Raw genomic sequence first — 24,072 nt, 5'->3', positions numbered from 1 at the left:
ACATTAGATTTTGTCTATGTATTTTAAATTTATACTTCATATATACATATTATTGCCTATTTTTTTCCCGAAAACGAATGCATAAATTGACTTTATGTAGAATAGGTTTTTCGATTTTAGTACTGTCAACTAATCACTGGTAGCATAAAAGGGGAAAGGTGTGTATGTTTTTATGCTTACTAATTTGCAATAGAACAATCTGAGGTTAAAAAAGAATCTTTATGGAAGTGTATGTACAGAATTACTGGAGTGAAAGTAAGTTGTAAGTTAGTTGTCAGATGATAGGTTCTTTCAACTTGAAACAGTATTGCTTTGCTTACTCGCTTGACTATTGATATTTTTAACTACGGATCTCCAGATATTCCGTACATTCACTTATTTCCGATTTTGTAAACTCGCACCATTGTGCCATAGAGATCTTACAACATGCTATTTTATTACTTCAGACTAAATTGGTTTTCTCAGTCAAATGTTGAAACATATCTACAAACACCAAATTTATCAATGCTCCTTTTAATTTTTCTTTTAAAAACGTGCTTACTTAAATATTCGTTACATAAATGCCCAGCTCAAAATACCATAAGTAAAAACGTGAAATTTGGACAAGACAATATTTTTGTTACGAAAGCAGTGGATAAGAAATGAATTTTGGAAATGTATTCTAGTGGGAGGGGATGGGGTAAAGGATTTTGTGTTTGTGTGTACAGATTATCTTACGAATCCCTGAACTAAGGAAGATGAAACTAGGCATATAAAGTTCCCATTTCAATTAATTGAACGTACGTTGCAGCGTTTGTAAAAATTTCACTTCTGAACGAGGAAAGGAATATTCAAATTTCCGATTTTTTGTTCGATAAATGATAAGTGTAAGTATCTTAAGTTGGTTGTAAAATTCTTTCTACCGTATACTCTTACTTGAAAAGAAAATAAGGGAATACGTCTTTCAGCGTTTTTGAAAATTTCTTGTCTAGGGAAGGGGGACAATTTCTATAATATCCTAATTTCCTGTTTTATATTTGTTAAACCTCATTCTGTGTGAACAACGCGCCTACTATTAGTATAAAATAAATATGTAAGAAATTGTTACTATTCTTAGGTAATATTTTTGACCTAAAATTTCTTTCAATCGAGCACGTATTTTCGTACAAAGTTTTGAATTTTTAAATATATTGAATATTTTTATTTTCATGTCACATAATGTACCACAGTATAATCTCATAGATCGAAACAGAAAATATGATGGATTGGAAATACGTGCTAGATGAGTTGGGTTTTAATTGAAAAATGGGAGAAAGCTTTTTCTTATAGGCTTTGAAGAAGATAAGTAATAGCAATCCTGATCGGATTAGCTTATCGCAAATTATAATACACTGTCGTCCTTTAGATTTCTTAAATCAATGAGAGAGTAAATTGAATTATTCGTTTCGTCTTGTCGTAATAGTACTTCGTCTAAGGTTTAAATATTTCTGTGGGGATAGTCAAAATATATTATTTGTGTACAGTGTATTCTGTAGCGTTTATCAAAATTTTTACAGTCATCTGAATAATGGCAAGAACATTTCCATACTGTGGCAATGTTGTAAGATCTTTCTGGTCACATTCCGTCATCACTGCAAGTGCTCAGAATGATCACTTTGCATGCCAGTGTTCACCTGACCCTACCCATTTTTTACTCCTCCTCATCCTTTGTCCGTGCATGTAAAATAAATACAATTTATCACAGAACAGAAAAAAAGGAGGGCAGTGATATGTGTAACCTTAACTGTTAAAGCTGAATGTTATGATACATTTCTAGTTCAGTTATTTAGGAGAATGCACCATCAAAAAATAACACCATCACATGATCATTTTATACATATAATATGCCTGCCTGATATTCACGTGCACTGTAGGTGCAAGATTCCACGTCACTTGTATGCTGTGTGTTACATTCGTTCAATTTTATTTATTTGTTTATTCCCTGAGTACGTGCTTCTAATTCAGGTGGGTGTAGATAATTTGGAAGGAGAAAAATAAATAGTCTCTCTTCGCTAATATTTCGCATAGTTCAGAGGGCTTTACACTAACATAGTCACAGCCAATGTCCGCCTTACAAACACATTCATTGTCCTATTAAATCATTTTCCATGCGAAGTGAAAAACACACTTTCATGCAGGCAGGTCTAACTCTCAAACTACACATTTAGAGATAGGATACTCAAGACATTTTGTAGGGTAGGTCTTCATGAACATTTCTGTTAGAGATGATTAAAATATATATATAAGCTCAAAACTGCAAAGGAAGTTTTTGATTAACTTTACGCAAAAATGGGCAACTGCAATTTCCATCAAATAAAAATAATTTGATTCTCTAACTTGAACCTCATGCAAATTTAACAATTGATGTAAAATATTTCATAGGTAAACTAATATGACTTTTCGTAAATTCAAAAGCAAGATATTCCACAATTTCAGTTCAGTTTGTTCGTATTCTTAATGTCAGCTGAATGTGGCTGTCAGTTGAGTAAAATTTATTGTAAATGAAATTTGTAGATTATTTGTCCTGTATATTCAGTTTAACCAAATTATAAAAAAATTAAAGAAAAAAGGGTATGTTTTATGAAAGAAAGTCAGCCAGTTTAGTTGAACACCAATGTAGAATTCTCTTTATGCCACAGAATGGCACAGGGGAACTCGAGCTGGGGTTTGATACCTTACTTGAAAATGGAACGTGGGAGAGTTTTGATCCTGAGAGTCTTACTGGAGATCCACTATTCAGGGTAAGGAACCATTTTGAAATTTGCATTTGTTTGGACCTTTTTATATATTTATTTATTTTTAACATATGCCTGTCTAGTTGATGGAATAAATTAAAAATGCCTTGGGTTTGAAATTGGTATGCATGCCATTGGTTGTGGCTGTTGGGAATGGTAGTAAAGCAAGACAATTGCACTTATCATTGAACCTAATATTTGAAAGTTTTTAAATGTTCACCTTAAATGCCTTGCCCTTACATATGCCATTAAAATCTAAACTTTAAAATCCCTGCTAAAGTCAATAAACCCTCGTAGATTTGGATTGAGTGAGGAATGATGACGTATTTCCTGTTTCTTGATATATTTGGAATGTCAGTACCATTATGGGAAAAATATTTTTTTTATATATATAAATCTTACTGCTTGGTGAAGTTTTATAATAATTATAAAAGTGAGTTGCATAATAATGTGACTCGCATTTGTAAATGGATATGTAATTCTTTGATATATCGTGTATTTTTCTTAGGAATTGTATACTGTTTGCAGTGCTGCTAAGTTTTTTAGTCATGTTTTGCTGTTTGAGTGTTTCTTTGATATTGTAGTACTGACTGAATCATTTCACTGATTTTTTTTCTTCTTAGTTTAAATTATTGTAAGGAAATAATATGTATATTGAATGTTTGTTCAGGTTTTGGCTTACGATCAGGACATTGGGCCAAATGGTGATATTGAATATAGCATAAAGTCTGGACGCGGCAAGGGGAAGTTCAAAATTCATCCCAAAACTGGAGTAGTTTATTCTCAGCGAGGCTTTCAAGCAGGACAGGAGTATGATTTAGTGGTAAATGTTTGAATATTTTTATTTATTAGTTTTTCAACTTTTTATAATAATACTTTTTGAAAATGTTTTATACCTCATCTCATGATTCTGTATAGTGTTACTGACACCTTTGTTTTCCTTAATTATAAAAAAATATTTTACTTCCTAAGTTTTAACTATAACTACTATAACTACTGTACTGAAACTATATTTACTCATTTACTTCCGTATGTAGGATTTTATATTTTATGCGCTTAGGTCTTCAAATTTTATCTGTTGGACGAAAATAATGTAGAGTTTCTGAAGAAGCAGAACTTGCATATTAATCTCGTAGTTACTCTTGTGGAACTAATATACATTACATGGGCACGAGATGATAAAAATGAACAATACCTGTATATCATAAACAAATATTATAATGGAAAAATAAAGTAGATAAAAGCAATGATAACTATATATTTAATAAAAAGAAAATATGTTATTCTGTGATTTCGAATGCGTGAGTTGGTAGCTGATTTTGAATGTGTCCATATGGGGCTTTTTATTAAGGGACCAGATCACGGCGAAATTAAAATACCGCTAATTTTACAGTAATTATGTGATATCTTCAAATAGCTCAAAGGTAATCGAAAAGTGGAACAAGAGCTTGCTAGACAATATTATTTTACACGAGATACCGTTATCACGACTCATTTATCTGCTTTCGGTTTGCAACCATTTAAAAAATCGCCATTTATTTTCCCATTTATAACTGGCTGCAAACGGAAAGCTACTAGGTGACTTGTGATAAAGTTATCTCATGCAAAATAATATTGTCTAGGGCGCTCTTGTTCCACATTTTGATTATCTTTTATTTATTTGAAGATATCACATAATTACTGTAAAATTAACGGTGTTTTAATTTCGCAGTGATTAGGTCTCTTAAGTGTTGAAACTATATATATATAATAATTAGTTTAGCGTCTTTTTCAGCAGCTAACCTATATGAGGCGTGAACCTACATCTTGACGTGGGATCGGATTCAAATGAGCATCTTCCGGGAATCAAACCCGGGTCTCCCACGCCAAATGCGCGTATGCTAACCACTTACTCACATGGAAACTTCGTAATGTAGTCAAGAAATGGATAATTGCAATTACTCAGTCCACGAAGTGCATCTTCGTTTTTATGACAAAAATACAATAATTCACTTCTATACAAATATTCTCATTGTAACTAATATTGTAGTCAAATGCTATTCGAATTCAGTTTGTTTCACTATTTCTTTTTACCATTCCAAATCAAACTTGCTGACAGCAAGAGTACATAGAAAAAAGAATATCCCTAAGCCTATGGATGAAGCCTATAGATATTTTAGTCATACACCTTACCACAGCTTGAAACAATTATTATCAGATAGAAATCCAGAAGGAAAGGTATTGTTGTACTTCGTGTTTTCTCTTATGATCTAATTTCTGAAAAGTAAACTGGGGTTGAAATCCCTATTGAAGCACTTTAGTTCAAATGCAATAAAATGTCAAATACAAAGGCGAATGGAATTTGTAACTTATTGTCCCCGTACTAGATCATATATGGCAAGTGGGATTTAAAATTAGTAAATTTTCCAAAAAGGTATACGAAAAATTTGAAATATTTATTAGATGGGTGCGAATGAAATGTCTACTTTGACGGCTGGTTTGAAACTCACCTCAGCACCATGATACAGGGATGGACTAAGATCACGCGTCTAACGTCTCAAACTTTGTAGACGTCCAAGAAACAGGCTGGTGTACCCAGACTGTTAGGAGTCAGTGCGTTGTTGAACAGGATCATATAAAAGTATACCATGGAGAAACCACAATTTTCTTTTCGAATTCAAACGAGCATTCTGTACAGTAACTCACAAAAACATCAACAAGGCATTTGTGCCAGGAATGGTAAGTGAACGCAACATTCACCGTTAACTTGTCACATTTCGTTTCGGTGACAATAATTCAAAATGAGCCCTGTATATACCGACTGAGACATGTTCGGATGAGGTTCTCAGAAACGCCGTAGAAGTACATCCTCAAAAAAGCGTTCATGTCATTGCAGACCAGTTAGGAATACACCATATCATTGTGATTCGGTGGTTCCGTGCAGTCGATAAGAAGAAAAAAGTGTTAACTCATTGATGCCATATGAGATTACACCAGCCAATGAGCATCGCCATCTAGAGGTGTTTAATTCCATGAGTGTAAGGAATAATCGGGGAAGTTTCCTAAATCGGATTGTGACTTTTGATGAGAAATCGATCTGCTGTGAAAATAGTGACTGGTTGGATTTTGATCAAAGTCAAAATGCTTTCCAAACGCCTAGAAGCTAATTTTTGCTGGTATGGTGATCCTGATGAAACCATCTGTGCAGATCGTATAATGCTGAACTCCATGAAATGCACCGCAGACTTGCCTGGAAGCATGCATACCACAGTGGTGTACAGATATGGTGTCCTCATGTTGCACGACACAGTTTACAAAGGGCCGTGCAGACTTTCTATGAATTGCTGTATGAAAGCTTTCTTCACTCCGTATTCCCCGATATTTCTCCCATTGACTACCATCTCTTCATTCATCCCCAATCTTCTCTTGGGAGGAAAGACCTTCCCTTATGATTGCGCAATGCAACATGCGGTTGAGGAGTACTTCGCATCGCGGACTTCTTTCGCTACGGAATTCAGTTGTTGGCTGAGCGAGTGCAAAAGTGTGTGATTGCAAATGACGACTATTTTGATTAACCAAGTATTGTTCTTTGACCTTTTGGAAATGACGCGCTTGGGGCACTTGGGGAAATCCATTCGCACCAATCCAGTATTTCTAATTTTCTGTAATACGTATTTAAAATGCTGAAATACTTAGTTATCTATTACTACTTGAATTTACTGATAAAGCAGGAAGCAAAGATAAATACTTTAACTAAGTAAGCTAAATTTTCAAAAGCATCTGAGTTTCTTTTTAAAAAATGCAGGTTTTCAATATTTTACAAATTTGTTCAAGCCCTTGACACAGTACACTCACACACAAAGCTATAATTGATTATATCAATACAGGTTTGTGGAGGTAAAAAACATGAAGACCAAACAAAGTATTTTTGAAACATACACGTACGGGATATTGAACATGAGCGATTGGGACTTCCGAGCTCTTCTTTGATGTTACAGAAAGGCAATGCTACCATGCCAGAGTTTGTTTGTGTGTGATGTAGTTTTTTTTTTTTTTTTTTTAACTCTCTTTTGTTCTGTGGAAACCGTGAAGCACAAAAATATATTAATACATGTACTCGTAAATATTTCCAAAGCTATATGAGCAATACAAAGGGCTGGTGGAGAGGTATATGCTAGCTTCATATATGTACACGAATTTTTCAAAGAGGGTTAATCATTAGCAGAAGTCTGAGTGGGTGAAAAATGAAATCTTTAAGTTTTACGTCCCACGGTTATACCGGTTAAGGTAAAGGAGACGGTGATTATGAGAGATGAGTGAAATGGTGGAATGAAGAAAGTGGGAGGAAACGGGAGAACCCCAAGAAAACCCACGAGCGCGGTGTTTGTCCACCACAAAGTCCACACGGCGCGAGCTGGGATCGAGCCAGGGTCCCCAAGCACCGGAGATGAACGCTCTACCACTGAGCCACCGTACCCCCTCTGAGTGGGTGAGTAAAGTGGTGGACTCTCATCGGAGTTTTATTGCTGCGAAATTATGGAAAACAACTTGAACAGCGGTGTTGCATCAAGCTTCCCAAAAGTATAATGAAGCAGTTCGGAAGAGTTTCGTCCAGGGGGGAAAGTTCATAATAGCCAATATGAACTCACCAGGTGCGAACAAAGACAAATACACTTTTTTTTTTTTTTTTTTTTTTTAACTTTGACTTGTATCAAGAACACGTACCACAAGATCTAAACATTGTTAGAGAAGTATTGTCACCTCCTTAGTTTTCTGCAATGCAAATAACCGAACTAACTATGTGCTGGTAAATATCTGCAACTGCATCATGAAAGACATCCGTCATTTCATAATTGATTGAAATTGGCTAACGCAACATTTGTGGTTCGTCAAACTCCGTACTCTCCCAGCGTGGGTTCTTATTATTTTTTCTGTTTCTCAAAGTGAATGTGCCGTTGAAATTGACCCGATTACAGTCACAAGGAAACAATAGGCAAAACGAGATGGCCCTTCTATACTTATTCCCGAAAGCTACCGGAAATCCTTCAAATAATGACGAGACCAGTAGAAAAAACTGTGTTCAGCGCTCGAGGAAGCTACTTTGAAACGGATTGAAATTTCAGATCTCCGGTCAAATCTTAGATACACTTTGAATAGATCATTTACACACGCAGCAAATTGATACTCATGCGTAGCCACTAAGTTTTGAAAATGTATGTACATGGCGGAAGGAAGAACGGTCGGTTCGTGAATCTGTGAGCTGCTTTGGTTTCTTCTGAGATGCTATGTTCTTTGTTCTGAGATGCTATTACTGCAATGTTCCCGTCTGTCGATTTTTAAACTTTTCTTTTGAGATGGTTCCGAAATGATTTTCTTGAAATATAGATTTCTGCAGGAAAAGGAATACATCTTGCTGATAAACAGAGGGGAAGTTCTCTTATTATCAACATATGTTGCAGTACATGTATTTCATGTTACCGTATGTTACCTTGTGCATTCTATTTACCTGAACTGAGGTTGCAAACATGTTGTTAACCAACATGTTTTCAGCGAGTCAAAGAGAATTCAATTTTACTATAGCGAATTGGAAAGTTTCTATGCAGATAAGTTACGTTTTTACTTAGTGTTCACAGTAGGTGCAGTCTGCATCATAAATGGAACAAAATCTTTAATGAAGTATGTTCTTCTACGCGTAGAAAAAGCACAACTATTGCTGTCAGTCTCCCAAGGTGAAGCACATTTCAGATCTCCGAATAATCCAGACCAACAAGTATATTAATACATACTACAAGTCTAATGCTGCGGATCGATACTAGAAACTCAACGAGACTGTTATCGTTTTATAGTAAGTCATCAGATTATATTCAATATATATATATATGGGACAGTAACAACTTGGAAATCAGCGAGGCGCGTTTATTCTATATATGAGGAATGCATAAAAATTCTTATGTTTCGGCAAAGACGAGTCCTGACAATTGCTTCCCCTCCCCCTCTCTCACTCATATAATATATATATATTATACTTTTGACCTACTGTTTCTGACAGAGCAAAGAGGAACCCTTATGACACTGAAAATAGCCCATCGTTTTATTTCCCCTTCCTTCCTTTTCTAGAACCTTGCAGCTATGAAACAGAATTCAGTTAGAAGTAAGGAAAGAAAGTGAGTAATATCATTAGGTTACTTCCCTTCTTATTTATTGTTGGTTACTTGTTACTTTTATTCATCCCTCGCAATTTTGTCTTCTATTTTTCCTGTCATTCGATAAAGACTCGTCGAGTGTAAAAAATAGCTGATGCTTAAAGGTCAAGAACATTTGCACAGTTGTAAAGTGCATGCCAAAGACAAATACTGTTCTAATTTGATCAACATTAAAAATAATGCGATATTTTCTAGGGTGCCTTACTTACTACTTTACCTGTAATTGTTTTAATAAAGTTATTACAACAATATTTGAATTGGAGTTACCTTAGTATGTAAGAAAAAAATACGAAATGGGTTTTGATTGAGTAGCAATAGTGTGACTTGCGGAGTTAGTGATGTTAGTATATCTCGATTCTAGTATATCTACATTGTAGACATAAAATCTCACAGTTCCGTGAACCAATTGGACGATGAGAAATCTATTGGATATTTCCAGCATCCTGGAACGACATAACATACTTCTCATGACTAAAACTGAGTCTAATTTTGATAAGAAAGTAAATTTGAACAGACTTGTAGATTTACAGCACTAGAATTGACGCCAGGGTCAGGCTATCCGAAAGATGGAATTTATAATAACGAACCTTACTCATTCACCACATTGAAGTCAAACGTTACCCGAGAAATATAGGCAGTTGCTGGAGACTGTGCTGACCAGAACCTTCCAAAATATGATGAATCGCGTTTGGATCTACTTGAGTGCTAAAGGCGGTTATTTCGTATGCATTCTGTGTTATTTTCTTTCTCATGTAATAATATAAACTATAAATTTTCGTATAAATGTCTTTACAATATCTAAGTTACAGAAAGCAACGAGTAGGGTACCGTGTATAAGAAATGCTTTAGCGATTGGAAGGGATGGGGTTTTGTTTATGTGCTTTCATACATGATTTAAATGACATTATTTTGTGTTCGTCCTAGTCAGCAAAGTACTCAACAGTGTTAAGAAAAAAAATGTTCAAACAACGCCTACTTTCCTTTCTGCTAAACCAAGTAGGGATATAGTTTAATTCTTAAGCAAGGCCTATGAATGTGTCTCGTTCCTTCTCAATTACAGAATTTCTAAATAGCATACAAATTTATATCGAAATATTTTGTTAGATTAAAAACTGTTGTGTATTTGAATCCCAGAATAGAAAAATAAAATTTTTGATACGCATGTGCGGTAATATTTCTCAGACTGATTTTCTTTTAAATCAAAATGTTATGAAAAACAATTTATAGTCTCCCCCTCCCCCCACCCACAATTTAATGAACTTGAAACAAGGAAACGTTTTGTTTTAAAGAATGGAACTATTAATGAAGCATGTTTCATGAATCGATATTTTTCTTCATAAGGAATTCTCCAAACGTTAGTAATCAGTAAGATTTTCTTCTTTTATAGCCACTCAAATCTTCGTTAATGAAATACTTTGAGAAAAGTAAAATAAACGTAATGGTTTTCCAGATACGGGCAATGGATAATGGGCAACCCCAGAGAAGTTCTACCACTCGAGTTTCCCTCCAAGTGGTCTCAGTTCCTAAAACGTCTTTGCATCCACCACAAGTTGGAAACGCATATCAACATGCAGAAATTACAGAAAGTGATGCGATAGGTTTTCTAGTAGCATTAGTGCAAGCAGATGATGAAGACGGGGATGCATTGTGGTATGATATTGTGGGTAAGTTTTGTATTTATTTATTTAGTTAGTTTCCTTTAGTCGTAAACACTGTTTAAAATATATAATTTTTTCCTTTTATTTTATCTGAACAAAAAACAAACATGAAAGATAAAACTTTGATCATCATGGTTTTCGTGTCGTGTAATAGAAAAACTGTCAAGACAATGAATGTCTCAGGACGTAAAATGCTTTTAAGCCTTTTGAATCCTTGTTTCATCCATTTATTATAATCTCATTTTCCCATTTTCTTTCCTCTCTTATTTTCATCTTTACGTAGCTTCTCTAATTAAAGTGTAGGGAAAATGGAGGACTGTGTCAGGAAGATTTTTCAACAGCTAAATTCTCCCTAGCACAGAGTATTTTTTTTTATCACTTAGAAGCATTGCTACTTACAAACAAAGAAAAAAATAAGTACGTTACATTAATAGTAATTGTTTTATTGTTAATATTATTATTTTTCCTTTGTTAGTGTCAAACAGTAAATGACTACATATGCAAGCTCGCAAATTTATTTGCGGATGTCTATGGCGACACAATGTCATTATGATTATGTCTTTGTGCATGATATTAGAGAACGAGGAGCTATTAGTAGAATTTAGTTTTCTTTCATGTAGCTTACGTCAAAGCAGTATTTAGGTGTAAAAATATTTAAGAGTACATCTTTAGGTTAAGTATTTTGATGTACATAATTTCCATTAAGTCGAAGAGAAAAGAGTATGTAAAATGAATGTTTGAATAGGAGGATATAAATAATAATAATAATCATTAGCAAATTAGCAAATAAAAATATAATTATTTTTTTCCATCTTTGATATACTGTTTTGAAATCACTGATTAATCGAACTATCCTAACCAATGTGTATATAGTAAGACTTCCTGCTTTTACGTGAGAAAGAACAATACTTCTTCGAAATCTCAGCAAGAATTGGAAAATTAGGTATTGTTCCTGCAAATAAAAGTAGGAGATAGTACAAGAAATAGGAGCGCTCATAGGCGGATTTTAGGGCCTGGCTGCGCCCATGACAATATTTGGAAGGGAAACAATTTTTTTTATTGTAAGTGGTAGAATCAAACTAGAAAGTGAAAAATTTTGGAAGGAGGAAGGTACATTTCAGGGGCAGAATGGTAAATTTGTTGTTTGTGTCCAAATCCTTGGGGGGAATTGACGCCCCTGGTAAGAAGTGATGCTATGGTTTGATCTAGTAGTTTCTTTTCAATATGACTTGCGAGTATACTGCAAAACTTCCATGTACCGTATTTGCCGACATATAAGGCACCCTATTTCTTGTATTCAATTTTGAGAAAAATATATTAACTTCATTTTTAAAATTAAAATGAAATCTTAACAAGGAACACATCTGGAATTATCAAAGAGAAAAGCATACATCTGTAAAACGGTAGTTAGAAAGATTGTGTCCAAACATTTACTCAGTCATTGAGCTGTGCGTAACTGGAATCCTGTTATGCACCATAAGGAAACATGGTGTCGGGAATACTTATTGAAATTGCAATAATCAATTCTGAGTATCGCTGCTCAAGATGTATTCAATTTTTGGGCGTATTCTCAAAGGCAAATACGGTAATTAGGGAAGGAGAAAGAGGCCATCAAATTTCTGAACACGTTTCAGTGCATTCTATAAAACAAAATTAGATGATTAAATCGGAAAACCAGTATGGAGTTGTTGAGGAGTGTTATCAAAGAACAGTGCAAGTATTAACTAGATTCAATGATTTCAACATAACGTGTAAACAAGGAAAAAAGTATTTTCTTTGTTGACGCCATAAAATATCTAAGATATGATATTTCTCTCAGCACAAGACAAGCTTCAGTGTATACTGGAGACTCCTTCTCCTAAAAATATAATACAGCTACTCTATGTATGCTCAACTTCTATCACAGACATTTACCTTCAAAAAGATAACTATTGTCCGTATCCCCATCTATCAGGAGGTCTTCTTATTCTTTGTGATTTTTTTCCCATATCTTTGACCTATTGCCTCCCTTTGTTGACTATATTATTATTATTATTATTATTATTATTATTATTATTATTATTATTATTATTATTATTATTATTATTATTATTATTATTATTATTATTATTATTATTATTATTATTATTATAATAATGAACAAACACAGGCTCTTCTCTCTCTGCTTCATTCTGATAATTTGTCTCCAACCTTCGGTCTACTTCTCTAGGAACTGTATTCTTGTATCGTGACTTCCTGATTTCACGTTTGGTTTGGATCCTACCGACTGCGCCAGCTGTTATATGTTCCTTTACCTTATTATAACACTCGCTTCATTACTTACTAACTATCTTGAATGAGCAAGCTACCGTTGTTTTCTATCTGTTTGCTTCACAGCACATACATACATAACCACTTAATAACAAACTTTCTTTCAAAAGATAATCGCCATTTCTATATTCTTTCCAAAATCTTTTTTAGATGAGAACATGTGCACAAAACCATAATTCTTTCTGCCCTCAACATCCAACAGGAGTATACCATTGTAGTTAACTCGTAATACATACAGAGAAACGGAATTACGATTCCCTAACATCAGAATTATGAAGATTGTCTACATAAATAATAATACTAATACAAAAATTACAAGATTAACAAGCGACCTTCATTTTGTTTGTGCTTCGTATAAAATGAGTAGTTAAATAGATATATTAATTGCATATATACTTTCATTGATTTTTTAAACTTCTGTTCTTTTTATTCAGGAGGAAATGATAAGGATGAGTTTTATATTGGTCGAGATAAGGGGAATGTCTTACTAGCCAAAAAACTGGATTGGGAAACACAACGTGAATACAATTTAACAATAAGTGTTACAGATGGAGTATATACGGTGTACACACAAGTAAGTTGGTATATATTATGGAGATATATGCAATAATTCAGTATTTGTTAATTTTAAAGAATTTAGGTTCTATTTTGTTCTCTAAATACAGCTATTACAACGGTAACTAGTAGTTTGGTTGGCGAGAAAAGGCGGAATGTGTCATGCCATGTAAAAGAACGAAAAAGAAAAAGAAGAATAATTTTATGTGGGTAGATTATTATTATAGATGTAGTATTTACATTGATGTATGTTTGATATATTCGTCAATAATATAGAGTTAAAAAGGCCAATTAAATATATTTAAAAATACTTAAATGGTTTTGTTATATAGTTAACAAATTCAATGAATGAATTCTGAGTAAACTGTAGTCGTTTTACTATTCAAACTAGAATTTCAATATAGGAACGAAAGAAGCTTCTTTCTTTTCTTATCATTAGTTTATTTTCATGTAAACAGTTTATTTTTTTTAAAAAAAATACGAAATTTACGTATTTATTTACTCTAGTTTCATGTTCCTTTATAAAGAGAGTCTGATTTAAACGCCCAATAAAAGAAAAAAAAATAACTTTCGATCTAATTATTACATTGCTACGAAGTTTAGTTTTACAAGTAGGAAAATTTTAAATGTATTTTTCTTGTAGGTACACATGTAATTGCGTCTATACGATCCATTTGAGATTTCTATACGATAGTGATCTAATATTGTTTTCTTTCAGTTATATGTTTCTGTGATAGACATAAACGATCATCGACCGCAATTTTCGGAGAAAATATATCGGGTAGAAATCTCAGAAAATGTAGAACCAGAAACTGAAATTCTTCAGTTGATAGCCACAGACGAAGATGAAGACAAGAAGGTGTTTTTCAGCCTCCATTCAGCTAGAAATCCTGCTTCTCTGTCCATTTTCAGAGTGGATTCTATGAAGGGCACGGTTTCGTTAGTGGAGAAATTAGATAGGTAAGTTAAAATTTTATTTATTAAGTTTTCGATATTAGGCATGTAATTATTATAGATCATTTTATTATTGTTAATTGATACATGACGTAATGTATTTACAGAAGATAAGAATACTGTATTTAAGATTTGGTAATAGAGTAACACTTGCAATGTTGACGAAATAAATGCTTTTTCTGTAAAAAGATAAAATTCTGTGTACTTCATTCATAACCTAATTTTTTTTTCTAAAATTTCGCTAATTACATGTCTAAACTATTAATTTTAAAATTAACCTTTAAATTCTTTTTGTAAATTTACTGTACGAATATATTTGGCTATACAGTTAGTGCTTCCTGTTCGTTCTCGTATATCAGTAAAATTTTGCGTATTAAATGTGAGTGAAATATTACAACCTCGTGTTGCATTGTGGAAGAAGTTGATTATTGCTGATGCCAGGATCTTTAAATATAAGATTATATATTTCGAATAGTTGATATACTTTTAAAAAGTATTTTTATAGTCTGTAATTACTGCTTTTAAGTAAATAAATTCTTATTCTCAATTACATCATCTGTGTAAATAGCCGAAACGTACTTACCTCCATAACACGATCTATTAACAATCAACAAGTTATTGACGAGAAATTTTTACATGGAAGAACGTTACAAAATTTACTTCTGGAAGAAGAACATCATAGTATTAGCTATTTTGTGTAAACCAAGATGCGATTGTATTATTTACGGATGCCCGCTAGGCTAAACTGTTTTGTTTGTTACTGTATTTCTGCAATATAATTTTTTTTTCTTAATAATCTTTTTTTTTCTTCCTCTTCTTTAGGGAAACAATTGAAGAGCATATATTAACTGTTATGGTGAAAGACCAAGGTACACCAGCGAAACGCAATTATGCGCGAGTGGTAATAACAGTTCACGATCACAATGATCACGCACCTGAATTTACTAGTGATATCATCCAAGGGAAAGTATATGAGACGGCTAGTATTGGGACAGCTGTAGTACAGGTTTACGCTATCGACAGAGATCGAGGTGATAACGCCAAGATAACATACTCAATAACATCAGGCAAGTTTAAAAATAGTTTTTATAATTTCTCAGGGTAATGTTCTCTGTTGTATTCGTTATCTAGTATATTGTGCTTATTTTAGTTTGCAATAGTACATATGTTTATACTAATTAATTAGAAACGTAATTATTTTAAATTGCTTTTAAATAAAATATTTGATTAAAATCACAATGAAAAATAAACCCTTTTACTTACCTTACTTCAAAGCTTAACTAAGAATCAAACAGTTTCATAACAACGTACATTGAACCATGAATCAATTGTTCAGGACTTAATTGTTGAATATTGAGTAATTTCTTGTTGATACTCACGTTATTTATATTTTTAACAGTGCACCTAATAGAAAGGTTGTTAGCTACAGTAAATAATTTGAATTATTTTATGTATTTATTTTATCTTTTAATTAGTTTATGGATAGTTTTACACGTTTGATTTTGCTAATTTTACTTGTAATTCAATTTACAGGTAATGTAGGCAATGCTTTTACTATTGATCCTACTCTTGGTATTCTGCAAATTGCAAGAGAATTGGACATGAACGTTATTTCTGAATACATGTTGCTTTTGAAAGCCAGCGATAATGGATCTCCTTCTCTTTTCGCTACTGTACCTGTTCATATTATGGTTACGATGGCAGATAACGCTCCACCAAGGTAAGTTGAGTTTGTTTTAAATCACTTCGAAAATGAGATATAGTATAATTTTTACGAGTATATGATAATAAAGCATTAATTGTTATTCTAGTCTAATGCAGAAATAACACTAAAAAGAAAAATAGTTAGTCTCAGCCTGTCTTTTGCGACATAGCTAATAGACACATAGTTCAAAACATCCATCCCAAATAAGGATATATATTAAATTTTACGTTTCTAACAACATGTTACTGTATCTTGAATTATCTCTTAATGTTGTGAAGACTATATCGTCTTAAGCTTTCATTAAAATATTAAGGATAGTTTGGAGACGTGTAAAGTATAAGGAAGAATTACATTATAAAGTAAACTTGTAATACTTAAATGTTATGAAGGGACTTGCCCTTTTGCAGAAACATATGAAGACCTACATTCTACATTTACTTATTCACATTAATATTTACTACAAAATATCCTCCACAATGTTTTTAAGGGAAAATATTCAGTGTTCGTATATTTAGTTACTTATTTCAGAAGTAATTACATGTAATCCTAAAGATGTAATTGAAATCGTTATTCTTTCGTTGTTTATCTTAATTTAAACATGTCCTTCAAGCTGGCGTGGCATCGAATTTTGTTTTTTAACCTTCTTAAATTATATTTTTTAAATGTGCGTTTCTAAAATAACATTGTGAAAAATCTTAAGTTAAATATTTCTGGTGGAAAATGTAAAATTACTTATAATGTATTGAACAGTGCCAGTTTAAAATTATCTCTGGTTAGAATTACTTCCAGTTAATTTTATATCTTTGTATGTAACTATTGTTCACAATATTTCTAGATTTACGAAAGAAGAACATGCTGCTGAAATTTATGAGAATCAACCTATTGGAACATATGTAAAACATGTTGAAGCTCGAAGTACTTCTTCGTTGTTTTTTGAAATTATAAATGGAAATATAGATGACATGTTCTTCATTAATCCAAGTACAGGAGTCATCATTACGAAACACCAATTGGATTACGAGCTGAACAAGTTTTATAATTTGACAGTGGAAACAACGAATATGGTAAGTGAGGACTTGAAGGGAATTATTGGAGTACGAGGAGATTGGTAATACTAATTCTGGAAAGCAATATTTTTCAAATGTTATAATGATATACTTTACTTAAATCGTATCGTTGTTAATTTGCAGTTTGTCTTGAATTTTTCCAAACAGTTGAAAGCTATCTCTGAATTGACTTTATGACGGGAGAATAATAATAGAATACTGTGAAACAATATGCTTGATCTTATTCAGATGTTGGTTGTCATTAACAATACTTATTCCTTTTTTGTGATGTCATAATTGATTAAATATAATCTACTCGAATAAACAACATTTTGAAGACATAGATCATAGATCATTTTGCTTCTAAGTACTGTGTAAACACAGGTTTACTATTACTCAAAGATTTTAAAGCAATTAAAGGAATGAAGGGAAGTCTTGTTGTCATGTGATACAATGAAGACAAATAAAGTGAGAAAAATGAAGTTTGAAATTTTGATAGACTTACAGTTTATGATTCTTTACACCGAGAGTGCTGTGTCCGTGTTTACATACAGAGGGCTGGGATCCTCTTCATTTGATAAGTCTTAATTAATGTTTTTAACACGATTCGAATAATTATTGGATTGTTTATTTTTCCAATACTTACTTGCTTATTAAATAAATTCTAGTGATTATTATCTTGAAATATTCGATTAAATTATTCAAATTTCAACAGGGTTAGTCGGATTAAATTTTGAACTTAGATGTTTTTTTTATCTTTTTTACCTAATATTATTTTCCAATTAACTCTAATAATTTTGTTTATATTTTGTGTTAAAATCACCTCACGATACGTCATTATCTAATCTTTTTGAAAAAAATCAGAAAGGATAATTTTTGTTCAAATCATAATTCATAGGGGTTTACCTAGTTTCATTTCTAGACTAATTTGAATGCAAGAAAAGAAAGTTCATATGGGTAATTGGGGAAGGCTTTCTACTTACCGCCGACGACACGTTTCGTGATCACTATTGTCAAAGCGTACTTTTGGCCTACTTTTGACCCACCTTTAAGTCTAGAAATTCTGTTGAGAGCATGCCTGGAAATTATGCCCTGTAGGAAATCCCTTGAGCACCCATTGCGCATTGCTAAAATATGTATTTTTAGATGACATGTGCGACATTATTTACTCCACAGATCCCCGTGTCTGAAATGACCTATGTTTCAATTTATTCTTTCCAACTCCTTTGGACGGCTCTAGCTCTGAAATCATGCATTTTCCCCACAAGCCGATATAAACTTTTTCTTTTTTAATGTACGGAATCATCTCTTACAGTTTGTCGGTATAACTTATTAACACCGTGTAGAATATTTCAGTTTTCAATGGACTTTGCTAATTATAACATTGTTGTCAGTACATTGTCCATAGAACTACTAAAGTTAATAGAAATATAAATAATTCGAAATTATAATACTTCTTGCACGGATCATAGTCTCTAAACTTGGGTCTAAAGTCAACCAAAAAGCAATTTATATAAAGCAGAAAACTTACTTGGTTGGATTGGAACCCTTCCGGGACCATTGGATTGTTAGGAATACAATTCAGTGATCTGTTTTTCAACAGCTCAATAGATATTCTATACTGAAAGAGAAATAAATATACAATTTCTTCAGAAAAAAATCAAAATTACTATATACCAGACTGACCAGGCGAAATTTGTTGTAAAAGGTTGTCATCCGTTTTTTTTTTTTTTTTTTTTTTTTTGTGTGTGTGTGTGTGTATGTGTATGTGTATGTGTATGTAAATGTAAAGTATATTTCATTACTTGCTTAAGATAATATCTTACGAATCATGTAATAATTGGAAATTATTTATAGTGACTGTAAAAAAGTTCACACTTTCACATTCTTTTACAGGCTGGAGCAAAAGCAAGGTGTAATGTAATTGTCCACGTACTGGACAGAAACGACAATGTGCCACGATTTTTGCAGGATCTCTATGTTGGAAATATCACCGAATCAGCTAGTGTTGGTTCCTTAGTGCTTGCGAATAATAGCACACCTTTAGTAATCAAAGCTGAAGATAAAGATTCTGAACTGAATGCTCTTCTAAATTATGACATTGTTGAAAGGCTGCCAAGAAAATTCTTTAGAATTGATTCCAGCACCGGTAAGTTCGTACTTGCTTACTTCTGGTTAACGTCTAAGTAGCGTCATACATGAGTAACAATGTACTTTCTTCAAAATAGATTAATGATAATTTTATTTGCGAAACTTTTGATTTAGTTCTTTGTTTAGAAATGATTTGAAATTATATTAGATAGGATGTTCATAAATTTCATGTCTTTTTCTGCTTGGGGATCGTAGAGATCCTTGATATATACAGGGTGTCCGGTGAAGAAGTGCAGATATTTGGGAGGTACTAAAGGAGGTCGTTAAGGATTTACGTTGTTGGCATGTACAGTACTCTTTTGATAGCCCAAGTATCTGTTAGGTGGTAAAACTGGCCATAGCTGGACAGAAGTAGGATGTATTATATAGCTAAAATAGAAAAAAAGATATTAAAAATAAACAGAGAAGTAACTTTGAACCGTCCAGTTGAGTGCCATATTGGAATCTGGATTTTATTTCGCAAGCAGTTCTCTTTGTTTATAGTTAATTTAGCATGAAGTGCGTTTATCTGTTCTTACCTGTTTTCCTTTCAAAATATTACTAAAATAAAACTAATAATAATAATAATAAAAACTAGTCTTAAAGCCTTTCTGTTAGTAGATGCAAAATAGTTGTTAGTATTTTGAAAATATAATTTAATACATTCTGTGTGTACTATTACTTAGTGTTCAGCAGTTCGTGTTGAAAGCATATGAAGTCGTAATTGGTGCGACAGTACGTATTATTTGATGTTATTTGACCGAAAATTGTTTTGTGTGTATCACAAAAATAGACAAAGAAATTGTTCTTTGTTTTTATAGTATTGTGAGAAACTTACAGAAGTAATAGGGCCTGATGAAAATGCTGAACTCTACGCGAAACAAAACTATGTTCGTATGCTAATAATTATAATTTTTCCTTGACAGGTGCTATCCGAACGGTTATGGCTCTTGATCATGAATTATATCCTGAGTTCTCATTTCACGTGAAAGTCTCAGACTTGGGAAAACCACGATTATCATCTGAAACAACTGCACGAGTTCAAATTTATGTTACGGACGTGAACGATTCTCCTCCTCAGTTCCTGGAGAGCGAGTATAATGCTACACTACTTCTTCCGACATATCATAACGTAGCTGTGATTCAGGTCAACGCTACTGATCCAGATTCAGAAGAAAAAACTGTTCTTCGTTACGATATCATCGAAGGAAATGAGCAGAAGAAATTCACTGTTAATTCTGAAACAGGCGTTGTGACTGTTATTAGTGCAGAGGGTTTGAGGCCATTTTACAGATTACATCTTCGTGTTTCTGATGGAAAGTACTCTAATATTGCCATTGTGAATATTAAAGTGGAAAGATCAGAAAATTCTGGACTGATATTCCACAAAGAGAAATACTACGGGACCATATTAGAAAACTCGACAAAAATCACGAATGTTGTTGTACTTAATGTCCTTGGAAGTGCCTTAAATGAACACATTAAATTTAGTATTCTAAATCCCACCGACATGTTTGAAATTGGACCAACGTCAGGTGCTATACGAACTACAGGGAAAAAATTCGATCGAGAAGTGAAAGATAGTTATGAATTAATTGTTGAGGTAAGTGTATAACCTGTATGCTGATCAGAAATAGATTTCTTGAAGTCAGAAAGAGCTAGGATTTTTTTACAATGAGTTTTTCAGATTAGAAAAAAGAAAATATACTGCTGTGTTTAAATGTTTTGCTTACATTGTTGGTTCTGATCTCAACACGTGAGAGACAAACACTTATTCTAAAATGATATTTAAACTTAGGAAGTAGTAGCTGATAGTGGTACTCTGCTTATCTGAGCGCTTTATAGGAGATTGTTTTGGCAATTTTTTTTCTTTCTTCAAATTCAATACTATTATTCTGGAGCTTCTGCGTGATTGTATGATTAGCATATATGTGTCTTCGCCTCGGTTTCGAATCCCGGTAGAAGCTTACGTGCTCGTGATCTCACGTCAAGCTGTACTGTAGGTCTACGTCTCACATAACTTCGATGTTGAAAACAGACGTTAAATTTTAATTATTATCATTGTGTGTTGAATGCCCGAGCTTCAAAGTAGAAAATAATACACACACACACACATATATATATATATATATATATATATATATATATATATATATATATATATTTTCAACGATCAACACCGTACCACCGTATTTTCCGTAAAATTCTAACAAGAAATCTTGGAAAAATATTTTTTACAGTGAGTCACAAAACAAAAATTACAAAACTAGTAATTATACTAATTTGATGTATGCAAAACAATTGTGATGTAAACTGAAATACCTAGAAACATCATTTAGGTCGTGAAAACGATGATCTGGTGTTAGAATTAATAATTATTATGTACACGCTACCTGTAAACCTGTATACCTTACTCTCAAAGTTTACCATCTAGAAGATGTATTATACTGAGCAGATGCCCCAAATACCCACTCATAAATACGACTGTGCTTATACGTACATTATAAGCTGTATACATTCATTTTATAATAGAAAATGATATGCATGCCAGCATGCAATGAAAATTGCTTGATGAACTTAACATTCGTTATTCATATTCTAGTAAAAAATATATAAATTATTTTGCGTTAGTTTTCGTAAGTGAAACTAGTTCTGATATAATATTTATCATTTTTAACTAAAAGTGTTTGAAGGAAATTATATGTATTTATCCCACAACAAATGCAATATGTGTTGCATGATCTCTGGTAAATCAAAATAGTAATTTGCAAATATATAATTTAGTTCAAGTTTCATATATAATTCATTTTACATTTAACATTGTCTTCAAAGAGAATTTCTTGTATTGCTTTAAGTATTGGGTATTATCTATTTCATGTTTGTTTTTTGACCATTGTGCACTTGTAATTCATGATGTTTCAATAAAATAATTTGTTCTTGCTATGGTAATTTTCTGCAGGCTCGCAGTGAAGAAACTGGCGCAGAGAAACCACGAATTGCTCATGTTATTGTGAACGTTACAATAATGGATATCAACGACAATTGTCCAATGTTTGTCAATTTGCCTTATTATGCTGTTGTTTCTGTCGATGCACAAAAAGGGGATCTTGTTATTAAGGTATTTGCTATATCTTTACTCGTAGATAGAAATTGTAGTTTAGTTATTGTGAGTAAACACTATTATTTCAGTATGCACATGAGACGGTAGCAATATTAAAAATATAAGGAACATGTGTGTATCAGGTTCTAAGAATTGTTAGTTCAAGCGAAATATTACAATTTTCTTTCTTAGAATGCAGTTTCTTATATTTCTATTTTTAATATGTTCTTGTTTTTCCTCGATTCTTCCACCTTTGTAACTGAGAGTAACAAATATATTAATGCGAAAAATAACGGGAGCAAAACGGATAAGAATTTATGCAGTAAGAATGCATTTTTTAAAATTCCAATTGAGAATATGAAATATTGATAAAATGAGATAACTCGTATGTTCTATTTTTTCCCAGATTACGTTAATAATTATAGGTATTATTTAACGAACATGTTCGCGGATTTCTACTAATAGAAGCTATAGGGCGCATATTCAAAAGAAAAGTGAATTACCTTATGCGTTCTTATTTGTTCCTTTAATTGTATATTTCTTCTCTCGTTGGAAATGTCGTCAGCAACAGTTTTGTACTGCGTCACCGGATCCGTACTTTTACATTTCTTATTATAGTTTAAGTTTTCTTATAAAGAACCGTTTTCTAGAATTAATTTTGGTTTTAATTAACCATAATTGTTGTCACTGTATTCTAGAGTCGAATCGTTGTTTTTATATATAAAAAAAATAAATAAATAAAAAAAAACATTTTATGGCTATGTACTTATTTTCAAAGTGTCTTAAAATTCACAATAATACAGTGAAACCTCTCTAAAGGGGACAGCCGTGGGGAATCAAAAATTGTCTGCTATAGAGAGGTGTCCGCCTTAAAGAGGTTTCAATATTTTCTTACGTAAATTAGTAATCAAGGTAATATGTAATTAGAAAAAAATATTTTTGCATGAATCGTGTATTTACGAATATTACCAAAATGTTACGATATCTGCATTACCCTTCGCCATCCAATACTCTATGTTCGAGGCACAACATTGAAATAAGATGCTATGGTTCTCTGCACTTTACACTTATCACTACTTACTACGTTTTCAGTATGTCGCTTTAATTTGTTGGTTAATTGCAGTCCAGAAGTGTCTTTTTTGAGACAATATGCATAACCGCGGGCAAAAAATATCAAACATGTCTTCTACTTGATCAGAGATTCCAGAGGGACAGTAGCATAACATGTCATCCCAAACGTCGGGCAACTGTCGATCACTTTTGTGTCTAAAATAGCTTGGGTGGGAGTGGGATGCATATAAAATACATGAGAGTGTTACTAAACAGAGACGCTTCATTTGGGTTGCTGAGCAGACAGTTGAGGAAGCTAAATGTCACATTGCTTCTTTGGTGACATATATGAAAAATGAATTTTTACTATACTTTTTTACTTGTTTCTAGAGAAAGTGTCCGTAATACGGAGGTAAATAATACCTATAAAAGACAGAAAAGACTGTCCGTGTCCGTACTAGAGAGTGTCCGTTTTAGAGAGGTTTGCCAATATGTTTTTCCCTATTGCAGTGTTTGGGGATTACAAAATATGTCCGTTACGGGAGGTGTCCGCTTTATAGAGGTGTCCGTTAGTAGAGGTTTCACTGTATTTGCGGAGTGTTAAATCTATCAGTGGAAACAGTGTTTAC

The 24,072-nt window shown here is 32.8% G+C and overlaps 1 protein-coding gene across 3 annotated transcripts in view; it reads left to right on the top strand.

Annotated features, from left to right (window-relative positions):
- The first annotated feature begins 3,441 nt into the window (after positions 1-3,441).
- LOC145670270 (fat-like cadherin-related tumor suppressor homolog) overlaps positions 3,442-24,072 on the top strand; it is a 113,466-nt gene continuing 92,835 nt past the window's right edge. For all 3 annotated transcript variants that reach the window (XR_014128249.1, XM_081738697.1, XM_081738696.1), the window contains exons 1-10: positions 3,442-3,576; positions 10,386-10,599; positions 13,338-13,477; positions 14,177-14,418; positions 15,235-15,479; positions 15,946-16,132; positions 16,953-17,181; positions 19,060-19,312; positions 20,220-20,896; positions 22,253-22,411. Coding sequence is in view for 2 of the 3 variants with exons in the window: in XM_081738697.1 (XP_081594823.1) it covers positions 10,395-10,599; positions 13,338-13,477; positions 14,177-14,418; positions 15,235-15,479; positions 15,946-16,132; positions 16,953-17,181; positions 19,060-19,312; positions 20,220-20,896; positions 22,253-22,411 (2,337 nt within the window). In the remaining variant the exon portion in view is untranslated. The remainder of the gene's footprint in view (positions 3,577-10,385; positions 10,600-13,337; positions 13,478-14,176; positions 14,419-15,234; positions 15,480-15,945; positions 16,133-16,952; positions 17,182-19,059; positions 19,313-20,219; positions 20,897-22,252; positions 22,412-24,072) is intronic.

This window comes from Thermobia domestica, chromosome 14, assembly GCF_964235325.1.
Source record: "Thermobia domestica chromosome 14, izTheDome1.hap1.1, whole genome shotgun sequence".
NCBI lineage: Eukaryota > Metazoa > Arthropoda > Insecta > Zygentoma > Lepismatidae > Thermobia > Thermobia domestica.
The sequence above is the reverse complement of the archived record's forward strand: the minus strand, read 5'-3'. Positions and strand labels throughout refer to the sequence as shown.